Below are 22,627 nucleotides of genomic sequence, written 5' to 3'. Positions count from 1 at the left end.
GTAGTCATAGTAAAATCGCAGCAAATTAATAATCAAGGGCTTGAACCTTTAAAGACCATGTAAAAGAATCTTCACATATAGTATATTAACCACATCTCCTACTGTCCAGGTCTGGCGTGAATTCCACTCTTTGAATCCGAGGAATAAGGCAAGCCCTTCAAGCTCGACATTTCCCGCGACGAGTTTTTCTACCAGATTCCGCAGTTCGCGGCACGGAAACCCAACGGAAGAGCAACTTTCCGGCCTGGATTTCACCTTGGACCCTGGGAGCTGTTTGGCAGCACCAGCAACATCCCAAAATGCCTGTTGTTAACGTGGATGATCTCGTCCGTCTGCAACGGAGGCCCGATGACATCCGCAATGCAAGTTACCCCTCCATCCCACTTCCATCATCATCATCATCATCTTTGCTCCGTCCGCCATCACTAACAGCCATCCCAGATCTGCATCCTCGCCCACGTCGTATGTACTTTCGGCTTGTCCAAGTCTATCAGACTACATCCGTCTATGGATTTCTCTCTACTCACACCTATTTAGGATCACGGTAAAACATCCTTGACAGATAGTCTGATCGCCACCAATGGCATCATCTCACCAAAGCTGGCGGGCAAGATCCGCTATCTGGATTCCCGTCCAGATGAGCAGCTCCGTGGAATTACCATGGAGTCTTCTGCCATTTCGCTTTTCTTCTCCATGATGCGTCGTCCTGCTCCCGACGCTGCGCCCGTAGCGAAAGAGTACCTGATCAATCTGATCGATTCGCCGGGCCATATCGATTTCAGCAGTGAAGTGTCGACCGCATCCCGTCTTTGTGATGGTGCCGTGGTGCTTGTGGATGCCGTAGAGGGCGTCTGCAGTCAGACCGTCACGGTGCTGCGTCAAACCTGGGTGGAGCAATTGAAGCCCATCCTTGTCATCAACAAAATTGATCGACTGATCACGGAGCTGAAGATGAGTCCCAGCGAGGCTTACTCCCATATGAGCAAGCTGCTGGAGCAGGTCAATGCCGTTATTGGTAGTTTCTACCAGGGTGAACGGATGGAAGAGGATCTTCAATGGCGAGAGCGCATGGAGGAGCGTGCTAATGAATCTGCGGCTCGCTCCAAGAAGCAGGAGCAGGATGACGAGCCTACGGCCGAGTATGAGGAAAAAGACGATGAAGATCTTTACTTTGCGCCAGAGAAGAACAACGTCATCTTCTGTAGTGCTGTCGATGGCTGGGCTTTTACAATCCGTCAATTTGCCGCGATTTACGAAAGAAAGCTCGGAATCAAGCGCACTGTCCTCGAAAAGGTGCTCTGGGGAGATTACTATCTTGATCCCAAAACAAAGCGAGTTCTGGGTTCGAAGCACCTGAAGGGACGTGCATTGAAGCCTATGTTCGTTCAGCTTGTCTTGGACAGTATTTGGGCGGCATACGAGGCTACAACAGGCACAGGCACAGGAAAGGGGTATGTAAACCGGTATATACGTGATGTACATCTGCTAATCTGAACAGCGACCCGGCTTTGTTGGAAAAGATCACCAAGTCCCTGAATGTCAACATTCCGCAATACATCCTGCGCTCACGCGATCCCCGCAATATCATGACCACGCTGTTCTCGATGTGGCTGCCTTTGTCTACTGCCGTGTTGGTGTCTGTCATTGAATATCTTCCTAGTCCGCCAACTGCTCAAGCAGCTCGGTTGCCAGCGATGATTGAAGAATCTCCTGGCTCCCAGTTCGTGGATCCCAAGGTGAAGGATGCTATGGTCAACTTCAAGACCCAAAAAGATGAGCCTGTCATTGCCTACGTCAGTAAAATGATGTCCATCCCGGAGAGCGAGCTGGGATCGAGCAAGAAGCGAGCTGGTGGCACCATGTCGGCCGACGAAGCTCGGGAGATTGCCCGCAAGAAGCGAGAGGAGATCGCCAAAATGCAGGCAGAAGCCAACGGCGACCAGACAGATGAGTATACTCGCATAACATCCGCCTTCGAACGGACGACCATATCAGATGATCAACCGGCCGAGAGCGAGGAGAAGGATGACCCGGAACACCTCATTGGATTCGCCCGTCTATACTCCGGAACTCTCTCAGTGGGAGACTCGGTGTACGTCCTGGCACCCAAGTTCTCGCCGGAGAACCCGCATGCCAGCCCAGTACCTCAGAAGGTAACCGTCACCGATCTCTACCTCCTCATGGGCCGCAGTTTCGAACCTCTTCAGTCGGTACCGGCAGGTGTCGTCTTCGGTATTGGCGGTCTTGCAGGCCACGTTCTCAAGACAGGCACTCTGTCCTCGCAGCTTGAGGGCAGCATCAACTTGGCTGGTGTCTCTCTCAACACGCCACCCATCGTGCGAGTCGCCTTGGAGCCCGTGAACCCAGCAGACCTCAGCAAGATGGTGACTGGTCTGCGCCTTCTCGAGCAAAGTGACCCTTGTGCGCAATACGAGGTTCTCCCCAGCGGCGAGCACGTCATCCTAACCGCCGGTGAACTGCATCTCGAGCGTTGTATCAAGGATCTCCGCGAACGTTTTGCCAAATGTGAAATCTCAACCGGCCAGACCATCGTTCCCTACCGGGAAACCATCATCAGCGCCCCCGAAATGGCATCTCCCAAGAACCCCGAGCTCGGACGAGGCGGCGTCCAAACCACCTCCTCATCCAAGCAACTGACCATGCGCCTGCGCGTGGTGCCGCTCCCTGAAGCCGTCACAGACTTCATCTCCAAGCACGTGGGAACCATCAAGCGTCTGCAAACCGAGAAGCGCACAGCAGCCGAGACCCAGTCCAGCGAGGGAGAACAATCCACCAATGGAACCACCACGGCCGAAAGTTCCCAGCAAATGGAAGCCAGCGACGCCACCGGCGAGGCCCGCGAAGCAACCTCCCTCTCCCTTAAGGACTTCAAGCAAGAACTGGCCAAGCTGTTCGAAGACGAAGCAACCGACGACAAGGGACGCTGGAAGGACGTAGTCGAGCGGATCACAGCCTTTGGACCACGACGCGTTGGACCCAACATCTTGATCGACGCAACAGAGGTCAACACCTGCGAGAAATTGTATGCCCCCCTCCTCCTTACACCCCATATCACAAGATTCCTCACCTATCTAACACATAAACCTATGTATAGCCTACTCGAACCCCACCAACAACAACCCCAAATCAGCACCGACACCAGCACCCGCGAAGCCCTGATGGTCCGCGACCTCAGCGACAAGATCGCGCACGCCTTCCAACTCGCAACCGGCCAAGGTCCTCTCTGCCAAGAACCCATGCAAGGCATCGCCGTCTTCCTCGAATCCGTCTCCATCAACACCACCACCGCCGACGAAGACCTCGACCTAGGCCGTCTAACCGGCGAAGCCATCCGTCTCGTCCGCGACAGCATCACCCAGGGATTCCTCGACTGGAGCCCTCGAATCATGCTAGCCATGTACAGTTGCGAGATTCAAGCCTCGAGTGCGTAACCCTTCCCCTTCACCCCTTTCCCTCCCCAAACACCCAACAAAATACTAAAAATCAAAACAGCGGAAGTCCTCGGCCGCGTCTACGGCGTAATAACCCGGCGCCGCGGACGAATCCTCTCCGAAGTAATGAAAGAAGGCACCCCCTTCTTCACCATCCTATCCCTACTGCCGGTGGCAGAATCATTCGGCTTCGCGGAAGAAATCCGTAAGCGGACGTCCGGGGCAGCGCAGCCTCAATTGATCTTTGCGGGCTTTGAGGCGCTCGATGAAGATCCGTTCTGGGTTCCGGCGACGGAGGAGGAATTGGAGGATTTGGGTGAGTTGGCGGATAGGGAGAATGTGGCGAAGAGGTATATGGATAATGTGCGGCGGAGGAAGGGGTTGGTTGTGCAGGGGAGGAAGTTGATTGATGCGGAGAAGCAGAAGACGTTGAAGAAGTGATCTTTCTTTTCTTGCTTATATAGATGTTGTGTTTGGGGAAGGGGGAGATAGATTATTTGTGTGGGAGAAAAGTTGAAATGGATTATATTAAATCAACTACGATAAAGGTATATATGTATGTGCCCTTGTATGTAATACTTCTCAATCCACGTAAAAATCAGAATAAGGAAGCTCTAAACAAGGGTCGCAAAGTGAGTATAAAAGACCTTGCGCGGTAACCATCCATCTACCTCACATGACAAACACAGCTTAGCATTGGGAAAGCCAAAGCCATGTATACTAAGGAGGAAAACAAGAAAACGAAGACGTCCTAAGGTAGTAGCAAACTGGAAAGCAGAAAGTGTGAAATGTGGTTTCATTTGTATCCCTCACAAGGATCAAAAATAATGTTAGGATGTCCGCGATGCGGGTTGGCAGTCATGTCACACGACTAGCCGATGATGTGAGTACATCAACTGTTTAATTATGTACAGTCATGTCGAGTGTAGTAATCTGCTTGCTCGGCGGCAGTCATATGCACTCGCGCGCTTCCGCGACTGTCTTCAGAGCAAAGCAAGCTGTAAGCAAGCAGGAGCCGGCCTAATCATATGCGAGCGCGAGCGCACCGACCTCAGGTACTGCTGCAAGGGCCTGACTCCTTCGGGATCAGTCACTCAGCCAATCCGGTTACCCCTCTAGGCGCATACCGTGGCAGATAGTAGACTGTAGTGTTAATGATGAGCGCCATAGCCTAGCCAGCTAGCCATCATCAAGGGCCCGGCCAGACCAACGCATCATACATAATTGCTGGTATCATCAATTCCTCTCACCCCAGAAAAAGGTGATAGACCTCTCAAAACGGCCTAGCAACCTTCCTCAACTCCGCGACCCCAGTAACAGGATCTCTCATCTCCTTCCAGCTAACAGGGAACATCATATTACCCGACTCACTGCGGGCCATGACGACACCCAGATCATTGCGTGCCGTAGTAAGATAGTAGAAGCTCTGATCACCGAGGGAGATGACCGTTCCACGAACAATATCCCCAACACGGAACATCTCATCCATGACGACGCGGTCTTTCTCAACGGCGCGAACGTCCTCCTTGCGGATCAGCGCCTGGAAGCGAAGTTCGTCCGAGTTGCTATGGTTCTCTGGATTAGCCGCGGACGAGAGAATAGCTTCGATGTTGTCATTGTCCGATGCAGTCTGTGCGGGGTTGAGAGGTTGGGAACTAGCAGATTCGTCGAGCACAACTAGAATAGACACGGTGGCTTGTCGCTTCTGAACGCGGGTGACGCGCGCCAACACGACCGAGTCGACGGCGGGGAGGGTGTTGTATCTCAGCTTGGGCTTTCCAGTGGTGGCTGGTTTGGCGGACGCCTTGGTGCTAGGTGCAGGTGCAGCTGCCTTCTTGGGGCCTGTGCGGGAGACACTCAGGATGAGCTTTGCTTTGGAGCTGGGTTGCGCTTGATCAACGACCACGGGGCCTGCGATCGAGGCATAGATGGTTGCGTTCTGTACGTGTGTACCAGGACCGGCGGCATATGAGGTAATTGAGCCGAGGCGCTGGCCTGGGATGGCCAAAGTGGGTAGTGCAGTGGCCATTCCAGCGCTGCGTCTTACAGACTGGATATTAAGGGGAAATAAAGGAGGAAGAGAAGGGAGAGGCTCGGAGATAGTCGAGCTGTAGTTGTTGACGCGAGATGCTGGCAAAGCTTTTCTTTTTCGGCGGGACCCGGTCTCGGCCGGAACAACACTCTTTCCGGACAGCTAGCACGGGCCAATCAAGAGGCCTTTGTATACATCTTGTGTTACTGAGACAGGTCATGTAGACAAAGTATCTACAACGATAGCTATTATAATCATGGTATCAATGTATTGCAAGTATAGACTCGAAATCCTCTAACGGTGAATACAGTATTATGCGCAGACACAATTAAAAGTCGGCACAGCGTCAGTTCTCCCTCGGAGAAGTGACTATAGACAACAAACGGACAACGATCTCAAGCACACCGAATGCTCGCTGACACGAATCAAAAGAGACACCGAAGCACATGCCCGCTTAACACCTTGGACAGCTAGACATCAATGGGTCAACACATTGGAACACAAGGCGGCTCAACTTATAGATAAGAACGGCAGTGGGAACACAGATAGAGAAGAAAAGAAGTCGGTCGAAGATAAATAGGGAAGTGAAAGGGGTTGGTCCAAAGCCATACACAGGTCGTTAGATGAGGTGAGGGTCAAGGTCAAGGGAGGAATTGTTTAGGCTTCTACAAGCTTGTGACCGTTCCCAAGGAATTCGAGGCATCGCCGAGCCAGCGCAATGACCTCGCCTTCCCCGTCTTCAGCATCCTCCTCGTCCGATTCGATATTCTTGTCGGAGATGGACTTGACCATCTGAACGATATCGTCGGACTTGGCGATATATCCGATGAGTCTTTGATCCTCGGATTCCAGAAGTTGAAGCAGAGTCCAGATGGCGATATGCTGGAATGTCGGGTCGCCACTGGCGAGGAAGCGGTTGAGGTATCCGTGAATACCTCCGTTCGGATCTGCCCAATCACGCACAAAAATGGAGTAGTCACCCACTGGATTCACACCTGTTAGTATATGGAGGCACTTAACACATTTGCACACGGTGGGGTCATACCTTTAGAGGAAAGATTCCCCAGCGCCGCAGCGCTGTTCCCTTGCACTTCAATACTTTCCGATTCAGTCAAAGGAATCAGAACGTCAAACACCCCCAGGTTAAGGAGATGCGGTTTTAACTCGTCGCTCAGAGCCAGAACCGCGATCGCAGCAGTCATTTCCGACTGAACGCTGAGGGGCACACGGAGGACGAGGTCCTTGCACTTCTGAACAGCGCCGGCCTGCAGGACCAGCTCCTTGTTTCGATCCGAGCTTGCGGCAAGGTTCCGGAGGGTCGAGATAGCGTGGCACTGAATTTCCTCATTATCGGTCGATCCCAGCAGGTCCACCAGGGGCTTGAGGAAGCCCGCATCGATGATAGGCGATTCGTTCAGGGGATGGATGGAGATGTTGCGGATACACGCGACGGCGGAAAGGATGAGAGGAAGGTAGGATGACTGCAGCAGTCGCAATAGGGGCGGAAGACCCTTGGCTCGAACAATTTCGAGCTGGTATTTCTCGTCCGAGGCAAGGTTGCGCAGTGCCAACGCCGCTTGGCATTGGACCTTGGGTGTTGACGAATCCATCAGGTGCACCAGTGATTGAACCAGTCTGGACTCAGTTTGAGCCAGGCGCTTGCGATTCGACGAGTCGACAGCGATGTTACTGAGGGCGGTAGTGCAGTAGTATTGTACATCCACATCGGGAGAGGAGAGCAATTGGACAAGGACGGGGATAGCGCCGGCGTTGACAAGTTGTTGTCGGTTATCATCTATGGATCGCAATGTTAGCAGAGCCACTCCGTCTTGGGATCCTCGCAACCTACCCGAGTGTGTCATATTCAGCAACGCCCCCGTGGCATTTCGTTGTACACGCATGTCCTTCGACTTCGCTAGACGGATCAACGGGCCCAAGGCACCGGATCGAGCGATCTTGGCCTTATTATCCTCATGGGTAGCCAAGTTTGTAATGCAACCGACTGCATTGCATTGCACTTCCACATTTGGTGACATCATCTGCCGTATTAGAGGAGCCAGTCCTCCCAGAGCGACGATCAGCACCTTATTGTCCGCTGCGACCGGTCAGTAATCCTGCTGGCGCGAGGAATGGATGAAAGCGAAACCCACCATTTACAGCCAAGTTGCCTAGAGCTGCACTGGCAGCACGTTGAACTTCAATGTCCGAACTCTGCAACAAGAAGAGGATGGGCTCCAACGTGTCTCGATCGACCTCGCGCACATCTGCAAATACCCCGGATGTTAGCCACCATCGGAACAACAAGGTCTGTGCGTATCAGCCGTACCTCTCTCCGTGATTTCAGCGAATGTCAGACTGGCGCTCCGTTGGAGATCGACGTTATCGGAATAGACGAGGGTACTCAAAGCCCGAAGGGGTTCACCGGCGAAGAAGTCGGTCTCGGTCCTCTATCAAGGAATCCTTGTAAGTAAAAGCGAACGCCGGGTGGAGTAGAAGCAGCACTGAATGGTGCGACAGCAATGAACATACGTTTTCAAGGTAACCCAGAAGATCGGAAACTGCTTCGCGCTCGTTGTCTGCCAAAGTGGTTTCATAAATGCCATCCCTTGAGCGGCCTCCGATCGGGCCGAGACAAGCTGAGATATGGCACCATCGGTCAACTGTCGAGAAGCAGGACAGACAGGCGTTCGTGATTCCGCTCATGCCTTCAGAATGGGGAGCCCGCAGGACCAACAGACGGCCCCGCCAGCGTTTGAACAGGAAAGCAAAGAGTAGGCGGAAGATACGCCGAATGGATTGGGAGAGGAGAGGATCAGGTCGGGCTCCTTAATGCCAGCAAGCTAGTCGCCTTCCCTTATTCCATCCAACAAAGACTTGCAGCGGAGGCGGAACAGACGTGGGAACGGGAGGCGGTCGGAGGAAGAGCAGGCAGAGTTCGAGGGAAGGACCGAATGGCGATTGAGAGAAACGCAAGAAGGGGACGGGAAGAGAGGCTCTGGCAGAGGGAGCTACGGGAACACAAGGCCCGGCGCGTGATGGTTTCCTGAGAGGGGAGAGGGAAGTAGGGAAGGATGGATGGATAGATAGTACGAGGAGTGGTTTGCTGTAGCCGTAGTGTAGTAAGTAGTCGACTGTCGTAAGTAGGAGGAAGGGGAGATGAGACGGAATGAGGTTGGTTGGTTGGTTAGGTTAGGTTAGGTTAGGTTAGGTCAGGTTGGGTAAGTACTAGTAGCTTCCGTTTGCTTTCAAGGGACCCTTAGCACGTTGCTTTCCTCTTTGGAAAACATACAATGGAAAGAGTCAATGGAGGGGAGAGCAAGATGACAAGGGGAGGGGGGAAATGGCGGAGAATGGAAGACCCAGGGGGATAGAGGTTCATCACCAGAGTGGATTCTGGGATGGGTGGATGGAGAGAGAGAGTAGTGAGAGAGAGTGAGCAGAGATGAAAGAAAGCAAGCCAGTCTGGTTGTGAGTTAGTTTCCCGCAGTGGTAATGGTTACTACTGTTACTGTAGTTTAGTGGTAAAGTAAGAACCCGCGCCAGCACCACTTTAGAGTCGGGCAAATGATAACGCGCAGAAAAAAAGCAGGCAGGGGAAGCTCCAATTTCACCAACCACCTCACTATTCTGTTCATTTTAATTTTAGGTGATGATATTACTCAATCTTGAACTACCATTGCTCAACTAAATTCATGACTCTATCGTCTAAACTACTACTATCTATGTCCAATTTAGTACAGTACGTAGTAGATCTGTCACCGCCGTTATCAAACCAGAAGGTCCCATCCCCCGACCGGGGACATTCCCCCCGGTTGTTTATCTTTTGCTCGTCATTGCTTTGCTTTTCGCTTGCTCGTTTTCTGTCGGGCGGCCCCACTGGGCAACAGCTCTTGGATGGAACCACTCGTCACTAGTCCTTTTAGTATCCATGCCCGTCATTAGTTCATGATTTAGAAAGGAAGAGAGAGAGAGAGAGAGAGAGAGAGAGAGCTCTCTCTTGCTCGGCCTCACCTTCTTTTGCTCTCCCTCCCTCCCTCCCTCCATCCACCTCCACCCCCAATTCCCAGCCACATACATTCCCGCCATATCGTCTAGGATTCTGAAACTAGTCCCATGAGTGTTCCCACCTTTTTATGCAGACATTGAAGCATGTCATCAACTGATCTCAACAATCAAACTAATTAGCAACCGTTCTATACCAATTTCATTTTTCGCATGCTCATCAAACATCATGATGGGGTCAAGAAATAAATGCCTCTGGTTCCACTTCGGCAAGCTAACACATCGCCCCAGAGCACAGCTCCTACACCGTAGATTCACTTGCTGCGGATTTGAACCTACACAACTTCTTAGCAAGACCCAGGTCGTAGCAGCTAACTACTAGTAGTAGTATGGCCCGGTCTACACAGATTTAAGCTTCAGCAGCAACAAAGGAAAAAGAATGTTAAAGGGAGTTACCTACCCGTCTGCATGAATGAACAACTACTACCAGCTTGCAGGACTAGGATCATTTATCGCTGTAGTTCTTAGAAGCCGTTAAGTTGCTATGACTGCCTATTTCCAAGCATTTTGTATAGTAGCAAGCAGTAGTATCAACTCAGAAAAGCATCCTGAGTGGACAGTGAGGCGACAATGCTGATCACCGGACAGCATTCGGGGAAGATGATCAACATCCATGCTTGGACCAACAACTATCTACTAACTATTTCGGATCAATCACCTGTCAAACATCCATCATCATCCTCCTCCTCCACCATCATCACCACCATCATCATCATAGCACCCCCAAAACTAGTGGCATGCCAATGGGTTAGTCCTTCAAAAGTACAGGCACAACATGGCTGAATCATATTTAAATTCCAGTCATCTGGGATCTGTCACGGGTACAGCCGTGTTGCCCGTGGCGGAACTATCTGGTTATCTGGTTAGTAAGTAGAAGTAGTTGTATCTGCTGACAGGGATGGATTAGTTAATGAAACTTGCTTGGATGATGGGATTGCATTGAATTCCACGCTGAGACTTGTTGCGACGCATTTACCCCTGCATCTACCTGTGCGTGCTTTTGAAACCATATCCAACACCCACCGGTTTATCTACTGTGCATCTACATACTCAATATATTTCTCAGAGTACTACATGCAACGCCAGGGAGATACATCAGAAAAAGAGGGAGAGAGAGTTGTGTGAGTGGGTGTATGTAACTATGAGTGTTGCCACCACAAAGACCACGTGAGAGGAGATGAGCAAAAACAGTCTTCTTAATATTCACACCATCAGAAAATGGCTTGCATCACATGAAGGCCCGGGCCCATGATCCCGATGCCAATCACTGGCCGGCTGAACCATCCATTCGACAAACCTCAGAGGCTTACAGTAAGCAGTTTTCCCGGTGTGCAAATGATGTCTTCTCCTTTCTCCCCTGCCCCGCAAAGCTAAAATGTCCATGGGCAGCGCAAAAGTGCGGAGGAGCCCACGAGATCCCCGTCCCAGCATGGCCTGGTATCGAATCATCCCTTCCCTTCACTGGTCCCCATGTGGATTTGCTTAGGACAGATCGACCCCCTTCCGTGCGTCAGTTGTGACGCAGTCGTACAGATTCAGATGTATACCAAAAAAAGGGATACTTCGAGACTACTATCTACACCGTGCTAAATCGATTATCCCGGTCACTATGCAGGATGCAGGCGATGGAATGCTGGGGCAAAGGGGAGAGGCCAAACCACTGGTTACGGAGTACGGAGACTAGATTGCCACTGTCAGTCAGACAGAGGCTCCTGGAATAAACCTGCAGAAAGGATGTTCCATGTTCCGGACGTTTTATTTGATCTCAGACCGGGAAAAACGGCTGAGGGCATCGGCATTGCTTTTTTCGCCCTGCAACCCGAGCGACCAATTTGATACTTGCTCCACTCCCCGGAGTTACTTAAAAGATGCCTGCAGTCAATCCATCGACCTGCAGTCAGACAACAACTCCGATCGGGGAGATTTATGTTCCTTGAGGACCGAGGACCTGTAGTAGTAGACGATGTACTTCGTGACGAACCGACTGGTAGTTTGACGCTAAATGGAAGCCCAGTGGAATCTTCTCAGACGGGCAACCATGGTAGCCCGTGTTTCGGGGGGCGCAGGCTCACTCGTCCAACTAATAACAGGACCCTCACTGTAATTCGCCGCTCCGCCCTGGATGGATGGAGTTTCTGGATAGAGCAGACATGGTGCGATGCGCCTCCTCTCCCTCCTCTCTCTCTCTCTCTCTCTCGAAGTATCAGGCTGGTCCCTCTTCGAATGGGGAACCGGTCGTCTCTAGTCGTAGAATTAGTACGTACTACTTCCACTACTACTAGATACTTACTGCAGACCTGCGCATTCCGTTTGCCCCACAGAGGAGAAGATCTTACCATTTGACTCGCATGGTTGCCATTCTGTTCCGGCATTCCAACCCAAGGGAGACGAAGAAGTAAGAGAAATAGCAACACTTTCCCACCAGCCTCGACTTGGATATTTCCTCCTCCCCTCTTTTCTTGTTCAGTGCGCAATTTATCTTTACTAGTTCCTCCCTTTCTTTCCCCTTCCTTTCCTCCCCTTAGAACCTGTCAAGGATAACTTCTTTTTATTGTCCTCCTCCCCTACATCACTGGCCCTGATCGTCTGCCCTGATTCCCAAAGAGACCCAGATTTGCCTCCGGCTCCACCTTCGAACCATTGCAATGCGCCGAAGCAGCGGACAACTCTAAACCTCACTCCTCTGTCCCCGACTGAACCTGAACGGAAGAATTTGAGGACTGTCAAAAAATTTAGATCCCAATTTAGGGCTGTCGCGTCGATCGCACGAGGTGACAGACAACCAGAAAGTGGACAGGAACAGCAGATTCGAGAAGCGATCGTCTCGTGGACCTCTGTTTCCCCCGATCAGCTAACTAACTTAACAACCGACCGAGTTGTCACTCTCGACGAAGGTTGATAAGAGAGTGAGAGAGGAGAGTGACAGAAGGAAGAAACAAAAGAAAAAGGATCAGAAGACTTGATAAATCCGATCCCTTTCCCACTGAATTTCCAAGAATTAAATCAGGAGAAGCAAAACCCGATTGATTTGACTCTGCCTTGATTTGGTTTGATTCACTTTTTTTTATTTTCCTTTCCTTTCTTTCTTTCTTTTCTTTTTCCCTTTCCTTACCCTTTCCAATCCCAACCCCATGTCTGTGTCTGCATCCGTTTCCGCCTCCGCCTCCTCCAACCTCCCATCCGATTCTCGCTCTTCAGGACCCCTCCGTCGTCTGAGCCAACTGCGTGCCTATACGCAGCAGCATTTCTCCTCCTCCTCCGCTTCCTCTTCCTCTTCCTCGCACCCTCCTGCCTCGTCATCATCGACCAACGGTCCCCGCATCTCGCGTCGTCATACCCTCAGCAGTCGAGTTTCCTGGTTTTCTCCCGCCTCCACTGGGACCGAGTCTTCGCAACTCTCGCCTGTGGGGTCTCGCTCGTCGGGCCCATGTCCCGAAAGTGAGCAGCCATCCACTCTTGCCCGCTATAGTGCGGTTTTTTTCCCCAGCTACCGCGGCCTCGAGCTCGACTTGCGTTCCTCCCGCCATTCCGACCTGTCCAGCTCTTCTCCTTCCAACAACCAATCCGGTGGCCGTCAGACAACAGCTCAAGGCACGACCATGGCGCGGCCCAGAGGTGCCTCTCAGGCGCTGGATGCGAGACCTGATCTCGATGGCACCAGTCCATCGGCCTCGTCCAACCTCCACGCGGGAGCCCTCGACTCGTCCGACCCGGTGATGTCGGAGAACCCGTCCACTGCGTCCCCGCGACCGAAGCAGAAAGCGACCATTCGCTTCTTCCCCCATCAAGACACCCATCAAAGCTCCCGACCCTCCTTGCCCTTCATCCCTGTCTCGCGAACGCTCCCGTCTGAAAGTTGCGTCATTCGAGTTGGTCGGTACTCAGAACGCGATGGCCTGCCCGTGGCCAACCCAACGGACCCCTCCGATGCCCCGGTCGGGTTCAAGTCGAAGGTTGTGAGTCGGAAACACTGCGAGTTTCTCTACCTGAACGGTCAGTGGCATATCAAGGATGTTGGAAGCTCGTCGGGGACGTTTCTCAACCACATGCGCTTGAGCCAGCCGAACATGCCGTCTCGGCTGTATACTGTAAAGGATGGAGATATTGTGCAGCTGGGGATTGACTTTCGGGGAGGCGAGGAGATGATCTTCCGCTGCGTCCGTATACGGATCGAGTGTAATCGGTCCTGGCAGCAGCAGCCGAATGAATTCAAGTATGATTATCTGGCCTCGAAGCTGTTTGTGTGGACTACCGGCTAATGAGCGATGCAGTAAAAACACCGAGAGTCTGATTCGGAATCTGGGTAAGGGAGATACAGCGGATTATTCTGGATGTCGCGAATGCTCCATTTGTCTTGGTTCTGTTCTGGTTTGTTCCCTCCTGGCGGATCGCACAACTGCAGGACACAGCTAACCTGTTTGAAGCGGCCTTACCAGTGTTTGTTCATGGCAGCCTGCGCCCACGTCTGGCATTACAAATGCGTTAGTCGTCTTATCCACACGCCAGACTACCCCATGTTTCAGTGTCCCAACTGCCGTGCCTACACCGATTTAAGCGCCGAGGTCGATGATACAAACGATTTTGACGAGGAGGACGAGAAGAAGGACATGCCAGAGGACAAGCAGGATACCACTGATGCATCTCGGTCACAAACAAATTCCCCCCAGTTGGAGGCCCAACCAGCCCCTTCTGGCGACGAACCCCGCCAGGACAACCTGCCGGCCGAGGCAGGCCTCGCTGCCAATATTGAGAGCATGCGTCTGCAAGACACAGATGCATCCGATGATGCGCGGCGTCCCCCCGCTCCCACGTCCAACAATGATGGCACCCCTGTTAATGCCGATAATGAAGTCCCTGGCTGGCAGTCCGTGACCCAGTCACCCAATGCTCTGCAGGCCCGCCAGTCCCACCTACGTGCGGACACCCCTGTCCGGTCGGAGTCATCTGAGGACAATCCTCTGACGCCATTGAACGATTCGGGGCCCCTAGCCCTTGACGGCCGGGCCGCCATGCCCTGAAGCAACGAGGAGTGTGGTCGCGACATTATTGGATAGATCGCTCCGATCCGCTCCTCAACAGCTGCATTTGGCTTCTAGATTTGGACAACCCTTGCATCCAGTCCACAGGACTGAGTCGTCATTGATATGTGCATCCCTATTGTCGCCTTGGTTTGATGTCTTTTGTCTTTTGCATTCTCGAGCCGTATTTTCATGTCCCATTGTTATTAGCTTCTTAAGTCCCAGCATTGAGCATCGCGATTGTTTTCTTTCCCCTCTGCTTCCCCATTTATTCTCTTTCACCCCACCTATTCCACTTATTTTATACCCATTTGCAGCATCCTTTCTCCCTTACACACATACTCTCCCACTCCATCCCGTTCGGCACTGGCTATTTCACCATCAACGCAGTGGACCCACTACCATGCCATGCCTTGCGAACCGCACCCGGCTTGGAGTACACACACGGGAGTCATCTTCTTTGGAAACCCGGAGGTTGGCGTTTGCAGTCAGTCAGACAGTCAGTAGTGGTTCCCTCTTTATTATGTTTTTGGTTTGTCCGGAACGGAGATTCATTGGCGCGCATGAATGGGTGTGGTTGTGAGATGTACATACCAGCTATACATATATTCCATATTTTATCCAATACCTACCTACCCAGATATATCATCCCTGTCTGAAATTAGGCAGCACACTGCAAGATTAGTTTCCCTGTCCTTGTGTTGCGAGGTAACATGAGAACGCAGCATCACGATGCTCGGCGGGTTGGCCGGCTGGCAGTCACCCCACCCACTATTAGTATCTTTATCATCTCCGATAGTACTACCACCACCACTACTACTACCATTTAGCTAGAAACGAATTCCTACTACACAACCTACAGTACAATACCATACCGTTCATTCTGACAGTAACTACAGTACTAGTAATACTTAGTAGGAGGATCATCCATTGCCCAACCGTTCCATATATATATCGCCATTGACATACTTGAAGAAAACAAACATTCTCTCGAAATTCAAGTACTGCTACCTACTAATTACTTATTGCTGTGAACTTCAATCAAGTTGTTAGGGGCAGGTACATGCTTAGTATTCTGATAACATATTATTATTTCTAGTACTGGTATTCCTTCTGATCATTGATTCCTAGTATTTAAATAGATAAGCACAAACAGTAGTAAGAACTAATAGTAACAACGTATTCTGTATACAGATAGTACGTAGTCACATTAATAGTATATACACGAGTCAATAGACTACTAGTAGTAGCGCTACTGAAAACAAAGCCGACATCAGTCTAACTTAAATGAGTTGCATGATTCAGTTAAGCATCCAGGTACTTACTACGTAGTTCAATCACTACTTACTAGTGGCTTATGTGGCTTGGCTTGCTAGTTAATAGATGGAAGCAAAGGCATTACAATTCCGGATTTTTGTTTTTTTTTTTTTTTTTTTTTTTTTTTCATATCAATGGTGGATTGGATTGATTAATTACCTTTCTCACTTCATCAATCTGATAATAGTACACACCCAGTTCATTAAGTCACATAAAGAAAAACAGAAAAAGAAAATAGACAATTCGCTGGTATCAATCAATCATCTCATATCATCTCAGGCCCAGTCTCTTGTGTTTCCTGGCCCCACATATAGTCATCATGGATAATCATAATCAACAAAGCAAGCAATATGTTCTGCTGCTGCTGCTGCTCTAATAAACATCATCCCTTAGTTCAACCAAGCCCTCAAAACCCCCGCTGGGTGCCAAGGGTCCCGCGGTTATCGAGGTCCGAGTCGACGCGGGGGTCGAGCTTGTTAGCCATGTTGGAGCTGTGAGGGCCGGCGGTGGTGCTCTGGCCGGTAGTGTTGTAGCTGCTGCTGGCCATACCCTGGTGGCGGGCGCGGTTGTCCATGTCTGAGTCAACGCGGGGATCCATCTTGTTGGCCATGTTGGAGCCGTGAGGGCCTGCGTTGCTGCTGCCACCGTAGCCGCTGCTGGTGGTGTAGTCGTTCACGCCGCTGCCGCCGTAGCCGGCACCAGTTCCTGCGCCGCCGTAGCCTGCACCAGTACCTGCGCCGCCGTAGCCTGCGCCGGTGGTGTGGGTGCCGGAGTAGCCGCCAGCGGCACGGTTGTCTGAGTTGGATGTTAGTATTGTGTTTGATGGTATGATGGATGATGGGTAAGGGGGTATGTATGTACCTCTGTCACTGTCAACGCGGGGGTCCATCTTGTTAGCCATGCTGGAGTCGTGAGGGCCGTGAGCACCGCCCATGGCCTGGTGACGGGCACGGTTGTCGCGGTCACTGTCGACACGGGGGTCCATCTTGTTGGCCATACCGGTCTCGTGAGGACCCGAAGAGTAGCCACCGGAGGAGTAGCCGGCACCGGAGCCGCCCATACCGCCGGTGGGGTTGGCACGGTTGTCACGGTCACTGTCGACGCGGGGGTCCATTTTGTTGGCCATGCTGGAGTCGTGGGGGCCGTGAGCGCCGCCCATGGCTTCGTGGCGGGCGCGGTTGTCTGGGGAGTATGTTAGTATCGTATTGGAGGGGACGATTGGAGGGGGATAAAGCTTACCGCGGTCGCTGTCGACGCGGGGGTCCATCTTGTTGGTCATGTTGGAGGAGTGGGGACCAGCATTGGAGGAAGAGGTGTTGCTGGATTCCTTGTGGTGGCCAGTCATGGCATCCTTAACCTTGTGCATAAGTCCGGACATGATGGGCAGTTGTATGTGTGTTTGGTTTAGAAATTGAAGATAGGATAGTAGATAGAGAATTTGAATTGTGATAGTTGTAAACCATCAGATATGCTGAGTCAGTTATTGTGTTGATGATGAGAATTGAGAATTCTTGGAGACCAGCCAGGTTTAAATAAGGAGTGGTGAGTGAATGGACGTCTGGCCATGACGTAGGGATACGTCGAGTGGTCGCATTCCCTCCGGGACGTGCCCTGGTCCGGCAAAGTGACTTGATGGCGGTTGAATGAATGGTTGATTGAGTTCACCTCCCTCACAATGGCGGGCTGGTAGGATGACGTTGAGATGTGCTCATGTTTCTCAGCCCTAAAGCAGCGATGAATATGGTCTTTGTCATTGTCCTCTGTTTAGCAGCATCGAAAGCGGCAGGGAATAGCTCCCACGGATGTCGATCGTTCCTAGGCGGGACATTAAGTGGTGAGTGGCTCCGCATCTTCGTGTAAGGCCAGATTAAGAAGCCGTCTATTTTTGTCTCCCACCAGTGTGTCCAGCCAGTTACTGCCTTCTGGCCAAGTCTGGGGTCGTTGGAGATGTGCATCAGTGAAGATGAGTCAGCAATTCACCGCGGATGATGACCTCAGCCAGTGTGTTGATGTCGTCGGCCAAGCCTGCATGCATGATAGTTATTGGCTGCAGATGTGAATTGCGGGGATCAAGGGAGAGCAAGACCCACTCACACGAATCCACTTGCTGCGGGCCCAGATGGTGCCTCCGATCGAATGGGGATCGGTCTTCCCCCTCCATCTGGCATGCCAGATTGAGCTGCACACCTTATTCTTTAGGATTATTTTAGTATCCGCACTAGCCTACTGCACTGTAGTACCTCTAGAGTACAGAGGAGTCGTGTATTCCAGAGATATCTGGTGGCGCGGTCTCGTATACGGCGGGTGTAGCGATAGAGAATCCTATAGTTCGGACTCCTGCCGGCTTACATCACGGATTGACCCGATCCAGATAATGACAATCTGTTCCGTGGGCGGAAGCATATCACTGCCGTTTTGATACTATTCGTTTGCCAAGGTCTCACAATGCATGATGCAATCTGCGTGAATCAAGCTCCCCATAGTGCTGTGCACGTCGACGATATTCCTACTTTAGCATTTCGGTCTAGTTTGGACGGGATGTCGAAGAGCTCTTTGTCCTGTTCCTGAAATTGCTTTGCTGGCAACACCGGGTGAATCCTTGGAAGGCTGGAGACGTAAGCGGCTGTCAGATCTACACCGGCCCGTCCAGTGGAGTGTACAGTTGTGAGTGGCTTGCATCGCTAGCAGGGTTGGCAGAATGGTCTAGCTCGTAACAGTATGCACCTCCGTGTAGACGTTCGTCATTCAATCGGGCCTAAAATGGGAGTGTCTCTTGCAAACAGGCTTAGGCAGCCTGAGATCTCAGTCACTACAGTATCATATCCAAGACCTTGAGTGCTGCGTCGCCAGTAATGTAGGTAATTGTATTTCGGATTTAGGTGGACAATCCCCAACGGTGCTGCTAACTGAGGTGGATGTCACCGGGACAGCCAGCTACCCTTGTATGGAATGACTGTTTGGTTCTGCGGCCATCTCAGATATAGAATATTTCTTGGCCATATCTAGGAAATCTGATGGTTTCGCTTGGCTTCTACCATGGACGCGTCAATCGCTGGCTGGAATTCAGGCGCTGCGTCTAGTTGCAGTGAAGATCTAGAAGAGGTATTCGGACTACTTTCACTGTCCCGACTGTTTATGGCATCCGAAATGAGTTTAATGATGCCCTCGTTTCCACACTCCGTGGCAGGTGTAAGCAGTTTTGTGCCATAGTGGTCCTCTGAATTTGGGTTCACTCTGCCGGTCTTGAGCAGTAGTGCAACGATGCTTTCATGGCCTCCCTGGCAGGCAAGAGCCAGTGGTGTCCTGCCATGGTCGTCCTGTATATCAGGATTGACCTCATCGTTCTCAAGTAGTAGCCCGACAATCTCATCATGGCCATAATATGAGGCCTGCGCGAGCGGCGTCTTACCACCGGCATCCCGACAGTTCGGGTCAGGTATCCCGGTACTCAGGAGTGACTTGACAATATTCTCATGCCCCCTGAGTGCAGCATGCAGTAGTGGAGTGCGTCCATACTTGTCCCTAGAGTTGAGGTCTTTGACTCCAAAGTCGAGCAGTATCCGAACAATACTTCCGTGGCCACGGTGTGCTGCTCGTGAGAGTACAGTCATACCTCTAATACCTTTTCGATTGGGATCAACTCTCCCGGTGTTCAGTAAGAAAGTGACAACATCGTCGTGCTGAGCATCTGCTGCATAGACAATGGGTGTAAGCCCAGCATAATCCACGGCATCTGGATCAACCTTGCCGGTAGCAAGAAGCATCTTGGTGATATTGAGATGGCCACGTCCCGCTGCATACCCGAAGGGCGTTTTTCTTCCACTAAAGGTCCGCATGTCGGGGCGAATCCCTCGCTTGCTGAGCAGGAGGCTGACAATACTCTCGTTACCATGATATGCTGCATGTGCGAGTGGCGATAGCCCGCTATTGTCCACTTCATTCACATCAATCCACCGCGTTGTTCGGAATAAGAAGGGGAAAGACCAAGACTGTCTGAGCAGGAGTTCTAGCACGTCAAATGTCCCATACTCTGCTGCGAGTGATAAGGCCGAACGACCATAGGTGCTCCTATAATTCAAATCGATATCTTTGTCTTGTAGTAGCGTTTGAACTGTGCGACGTAATCCCAGCCATGATGCTCGCATCAGAGTGGTTGAGGGAGTGAGCTGATGTATAGCCGCTGTATCGTTATTGAACCAAAGACAGAAGGCTTCACCGCGGCGAATGATGTCCATTATTTGTGAATGTGTCGATTGGTCCTCTTCGATACCAGAGGATAAGACATGCTTGCTCCAATTTTTGACGGCATATTCGAGGAAGGGAGTCCGATTGAACTCCACTACAAGGTCCCTTTGGTCTTTTGAGGCCATCTTTGGATCCATAGAATGTAGAAAGCCCACACAAGCCTTCGCCAATGTCCATTCTGAATCATGCGGATTCAACGAAGCTTTCCACGTAAGGTCTGGAATTGGCTCACTTTTACCTTCCCTATACACCAGAAAATCTCTTGCGGTTTCGTGTAGGAGGTTTATTCTTGAGTCGATGATAGTGATGAAAAGACCACATATTTCCCGGATTGACCGCTTTTTTCGATGCTCTGGTTCGATCTCAAGCTGGTCTTCGGGTGATTTCCGGTCTAATACAGCCACTGCAGTAGCCATATCCGCCACCGTCAGAGGTGTATTTGCGGCAACGACAATATGTAAGATTTTCATCGCCCGATCGGGGTCTGGAGTGCGGCGTAGTATCTGGTTGTAAGCTTCGTCCAGGGTTCGCGGTAGTCTTCTAATCGCTGCATGTATACTAGTAGGAGTGACCGTCAATATATCGTCTAAGGTACTCATGATGTGATCGATCCACAGATATGTTCGATTTTGAACGGAGGTCAGCTCAGAGAGAAGAAGATTGCGCTCGTCTGCCAGAAGCTGTAGCCTGCCTGCAAGCTCCTCTACTCGATGCTCTATGACCATATTGATCTCTCCCGCTATTTTCTGTACCTCATCGTTATCTTCTCCACGTAGGTGAATGGCTGGGAAGTTATTCTCTAGAGACTGAAACCCTCTCTGAATAGCGCTATATGGTCGACTGGTGACGAGAAATATTAATTTTGAAGACGCCGTTGTGTTTTGGTAGAGGTTGGTCAAACACTCAGCCAGTTGTGATTGTCCGTCGCACCCACATTCATCCACGGCATCCAGAACACAAATCACTTGCCCAGCTGGAAGCTCCCCCGCCAGATCGCAAAGAATAGACCACAAGCTCCAGACCGATTGATATATGTGACCAGTCTCACTTTCGAACCTGGATCGGAGACGGTCGGAAAGCAGGCGCGGTTTTTGCTCGAAGATCTGATGGAGAATGCAGCATAAAGCATCCACAAGGGATTTCCGATCCTCGAAATCCTCCTTGAAGAAGAAGTAGCAGACCACACTTGTCTCTGAACTAAGCAGAACTTCATCTAAAAGATATCTGGCCAGGACAGATTTTCCACAGCCAGGATCGGCTGAAACCCAGAGAAGGCTCGACCCATGATCTTCTCTCCAATTTTCGAAGAGGTGGTGTTGGATGAACCATTGACAAGTCCCCTCAACTCGTTGTGGGTTCCTATCCTTAGCGTCTCGGTAGTTGCAGGTATACAGCTGCTTGAGAACGTTGGCTTTCCACTCTGATGTATGTTCTTCGCGCGGTGGAGTATCTATAATAATGTTATTATATCTCATTACCAACGCAGGAGCAATTATTGGGCACATACCTAGAGGCTCCATGTACGCCAGAGCTTCCTTTGCTAGCGCTGCAGCCGCGCCTGCGGCATATGCATGCCAGCCATCGTCTTGGTGAGAGTCACAGTAATGAGAAATGCCACGAAAGACAATGCATGGAAACTGGTCCATTAACCCGGCAGCCCCCGTCTCGCAGCATATTGCACCACCACCACCATATTCCGTGGCCATCACGTCCCGCTTTCGGCCATCGCTTATCATGCGGTTACCCGATGCTATAATACCATAAAAGACTCGCGACTCGTCAGATGGCACCCGGGGACGCCGTTGCACGGCTCTGGCTTTGTCACAAGAAGCACAGCTGCTTCCAGCTTGAGCGTGGATATAGTCCGCTGTAAACAGGGTATCTGTTTCCGACGATGGCCGATGGTATTCTCTCAATTCGGGGTGATTGCGCAGTACATCCGACAGGAACTCTGCGATACGATTCGACCGGACGCGGTGATCTGACTGCATCATGGTCATCACCCCTCTCCACTCAGTAGGAGGAGGACAAGATATTCCCTTCCTTTTGAACCCACTGGTGGTTTCCTTCCCCAGATCATATTCAACAACTCCTCCCAGAATGCCATCTGGAGCACTCACAGCTACATCCCCAAGACGTATATCGTTGTTTTTGCTGGGAATACCTCCGCCAACGCCCACCAGTAAACGAAGCTCGATCGCTGGGAAAGTGCGGGCAAGGTGGATGGCGACAGCTGCTGTGGAAGCCGTCCCTTGTGCTCCCTTCGGGAGTGATGCGAGCACCACATTGTGCCCACTCAAGGATCCCAGTACATACGTATTCGGGTCATATTCGTCTCTCGGAAGATCTGCATGCTCGTCGTCAAGCATATATCGTGCTGCACTTAGTTCGACCTCTAGGGGACATATCAATGCGACCGTGTATGCTTCTTTATGGAGCCGCAATCTTGGAATATTAGGCACCATATCTCTTCTTCCATCAGATAGCAGAAACCCCCCAAA

At 51.3% G+C, this 22,627-nt stretch overlaps 6 protein-coding genes across 6 annotated transcripts; 2 read left to right on the top strand and 4 right to left on the bottom strand.

Annotated features, from left to right (window-relative positions):
• Positions 1 to 118: 118 nt before the first annotated feature.
• BO87DRAFT_461250 (GTPase RIA1) lies at positions 119 to 3,960 on the top strand. The gene is made up of 6 exons (XM_025629070.1): positions 119 to 362; positions 442 to 462; positions 538 to 1,451; positions 1,499 to 3,043; positions 3,116 to 3,444; positions 3,514 to 3,960. Exons 1-6 carry the CDS (start codon positions 300 to 302, stop codon positions 3,891 to 3,893), a joined length of 3,252 nt encoding a protein of 1,083 aa, XP_025477317.1. The 5' UTR covers positions 119 to 299; the 3' UTR covers positions 3,894 to 3,960.
• Positions 3,961 to 4,418: 458 nt separating this feature from the next.
• On the bottom strand, positions 4,419 to 5,555 carry BO87DRAFT_121609 (exosome non-catalytic core subunit CSL4). The gene has a single exon (XM_025617962.1). It carries the CDS (start codon positions 5,479 to 5,481, stop codon positions 4,726 to 4,728), a length of 756 nt encoding a protein of 251 aa, XP_025477316.1. The 5' UTR covers positions 5,482 to 5,555; the 3' UTR covers positions 4,419 to 4,725.
• Positions 5,556 to 5,730: 175 nt separating this feature from the next.
• On the bottom strand, positions 5,731 to 8,458 carry vac8 (protein anchor VAC8). The gene is made up of 5 exons (XM_025617960.1): positions 8,014 to 8,458; positions 7,811 to 7,931; positions 7,635 to 7,748; positions 6,530 to 7,579; positions 5,731 to 6,467 (listed from the first exon to the last, which is right to left on the bottom strand). The coding sequence occupies exons 1-5, from the start codon at positions 8,185 to 8,187 to the stop codon at positions 6,142 to 6,144; spliced, it is 1,785 nt and encodes a 594-aa protein (XP_025477315.1). The 5' UTR covers positions 8,188 to 8,458; the 3' UTR covers positions 5,731 to 6,141.
• Positions 8,459 to 12,677: 4,219 nt separating this feature from the next.
• BO87DRAFT_441978 (FHA domain protein) lies at positions 12,678 to 14,825 on the top strand (the record flags this gene model as incomplete). The annotated part of the gene is made up of 3 exons (XM_025628024.1): positions 12,678 to 13,759; positions 13,818 to 13,914; positions 13,956 to 14,825. The coding sequence occupies 3 exons, from the start codon at positions 12,678 to 12,680 to the stop codon at positions 14,562 to 14,564; spliced, it is 1,788 nt and encodes a 595-aa protein (XP_025477314.1). The 3' UTR covers positions 14,565 to 14,825.
• A 1,422-nt stretch (positions 14,826 to 16,247) lies between these two features.
• BO87DRAFT_121432 (uncharacterized protein) lies at positions 16,248 to 17,405 on the bottom strand. The gene is made up of 3 exons (XM_025617959.1): positions 17,121 to 17,405; positions 16,743 to 17,063; positions 16,248 to 16,676 (listed from the first exon to the last, which is right to left on the bottom strand). The coding sequence occupies exons 1-3, from the start codon at positions 17,257 to 17,259 to the stop codon at positions 16,288 to 16,290; spliced, it is 849 nt and encodes a 282-aa protein (XP_025477313.1). The 5' UTR covers positions 17,260 to 17,405; the 3' UTR covers positions 16,248 to 16,287.
• Positions 17,406 to 18,799: 1,394 nt separating this feature from the next.
• BO87DRAFT_399286 (WD-repeat protein) lies at positions 18,800 to 22,495 on the bottom strand (the record flags this gene model as incomplete). Its single annotated transcript, XM_025625428.1, has 6 exons — positions 18,800 to 18,883; positions 18,917 to 18,957; positions 18,997 to 19,361; positions 19,398 to 19,422; positions 19,453 to 21,576; positions 21,634 to 22,495. The coding sequence occupies 6 exons, from the start codon at positions 22,493 to 22,495 to the stop codon at positions 18,800 to 18,802; spliced, it is 3,501 nt and encodes a 1,166-aa protein (XP_025477312.1).
• Between the last annotated feature and the right edge of the window lie 132 nt (positions 22,496 to 22,627).

This window comes from Aspergillus neoniger, assembly GCF_003184625.1.
Source record: "Aspergillus neoniger CBS 115656 unplaced genomic scaffold BO87scaffold_27, whole genome shotgun sequence".
Taxonomy (NCBI): Eukaryota; Fungi; Ascomycota; class Eurotiomycetes; order Eurotiales; family Aspergillaceae; genus Aspergillus; species Aspergillus neoniger.
This window is presented reverse-complemented; position numbering and strand designations above follow the sequence as displayed.

What these genes read in the sequence shown, in the direction of transcription:
- BO87DRAFT_121432 (XM_025617959.1), bottom strand. Translation starts at nt 17,259, where the DNA reads ATGTCCGGACTTATGCACAAGGTTAAGGATGCCATGACTGGCCACCAC. An exon ending in CCGCGTCGACAGCGACCGCG is followed by an intron (nt 17,064 to 17,120) that starts GTAAGCTTTATC and finishes CATACTCCCCAG; the next exon opens with ACAACCGCGCCCGCCACGAA. An exon ending in CCGCGTTGACAGTGACAGAG is followed by an intron (nt 16,677 to 16,742) that starts GTACATACATAC and finishes CATCCAACTCAG; the next exon opens with ACAACCGTGCCGCTGGCGGC.
- vac8 (XM_025617960.1), bottom strand. Translation starts at nt 8,187, where the DNA reads ATGAGCGGAATCACGAACGCCTGTCTGTCCTGCTTCTCGACAGTTGAC. An exon ending in AGGCAACTTGGCTGTAAATG is followed by an intron (nt 7,580 to 7,634) that starts GTGGGTTTCGCT and finishes GACCGGTCGCAG; the next exon opens with CGGACAATAAGGTGCTGATC. An exon ending in GGGGAATCTTTCCTCTAAAG is followed by an intron (nt 6,468 to 6,529) that starts GTATGACCCCAC and finishes GTGTGAATCCAG; the next exon opens with TGGGTGACTACTCCATTTTT.
- BO87DRAFT_121609 (XM_025617962.1), bottom strand. Translation starts at nt 5,481, where the DNA reads ATGGCCACTGCACTACCCACTTTGGCCATCCCAGGCCAGCGCCTCGGC.
- BO87DRAFT_461250 (XM_025629070.1), top strand. Translation starts at nt 300, where the DNA reads ATGCCTGTTGTTAACGTGGATGATCTCGTCCGTCTGCAACGGAGGCCC. An exon ending in GGCACAGGCACAGGAAAGGG is followed by an intron (nt 1,452 to 1,498) that starts GTATGTAAACCG and finishes TAATCTGAACAG; the next exon opens with CGACCCGGCTTTGTTGGAAA. An exon ending in GTCAACACCTGCGAGAAATT is followed by an intron (nt 3,044 to 3,115) that starts GTATGCCCCCCT and finishes ACCTATGTATAG; the next exon opens with CCTACTCGAACCCCACCAAC.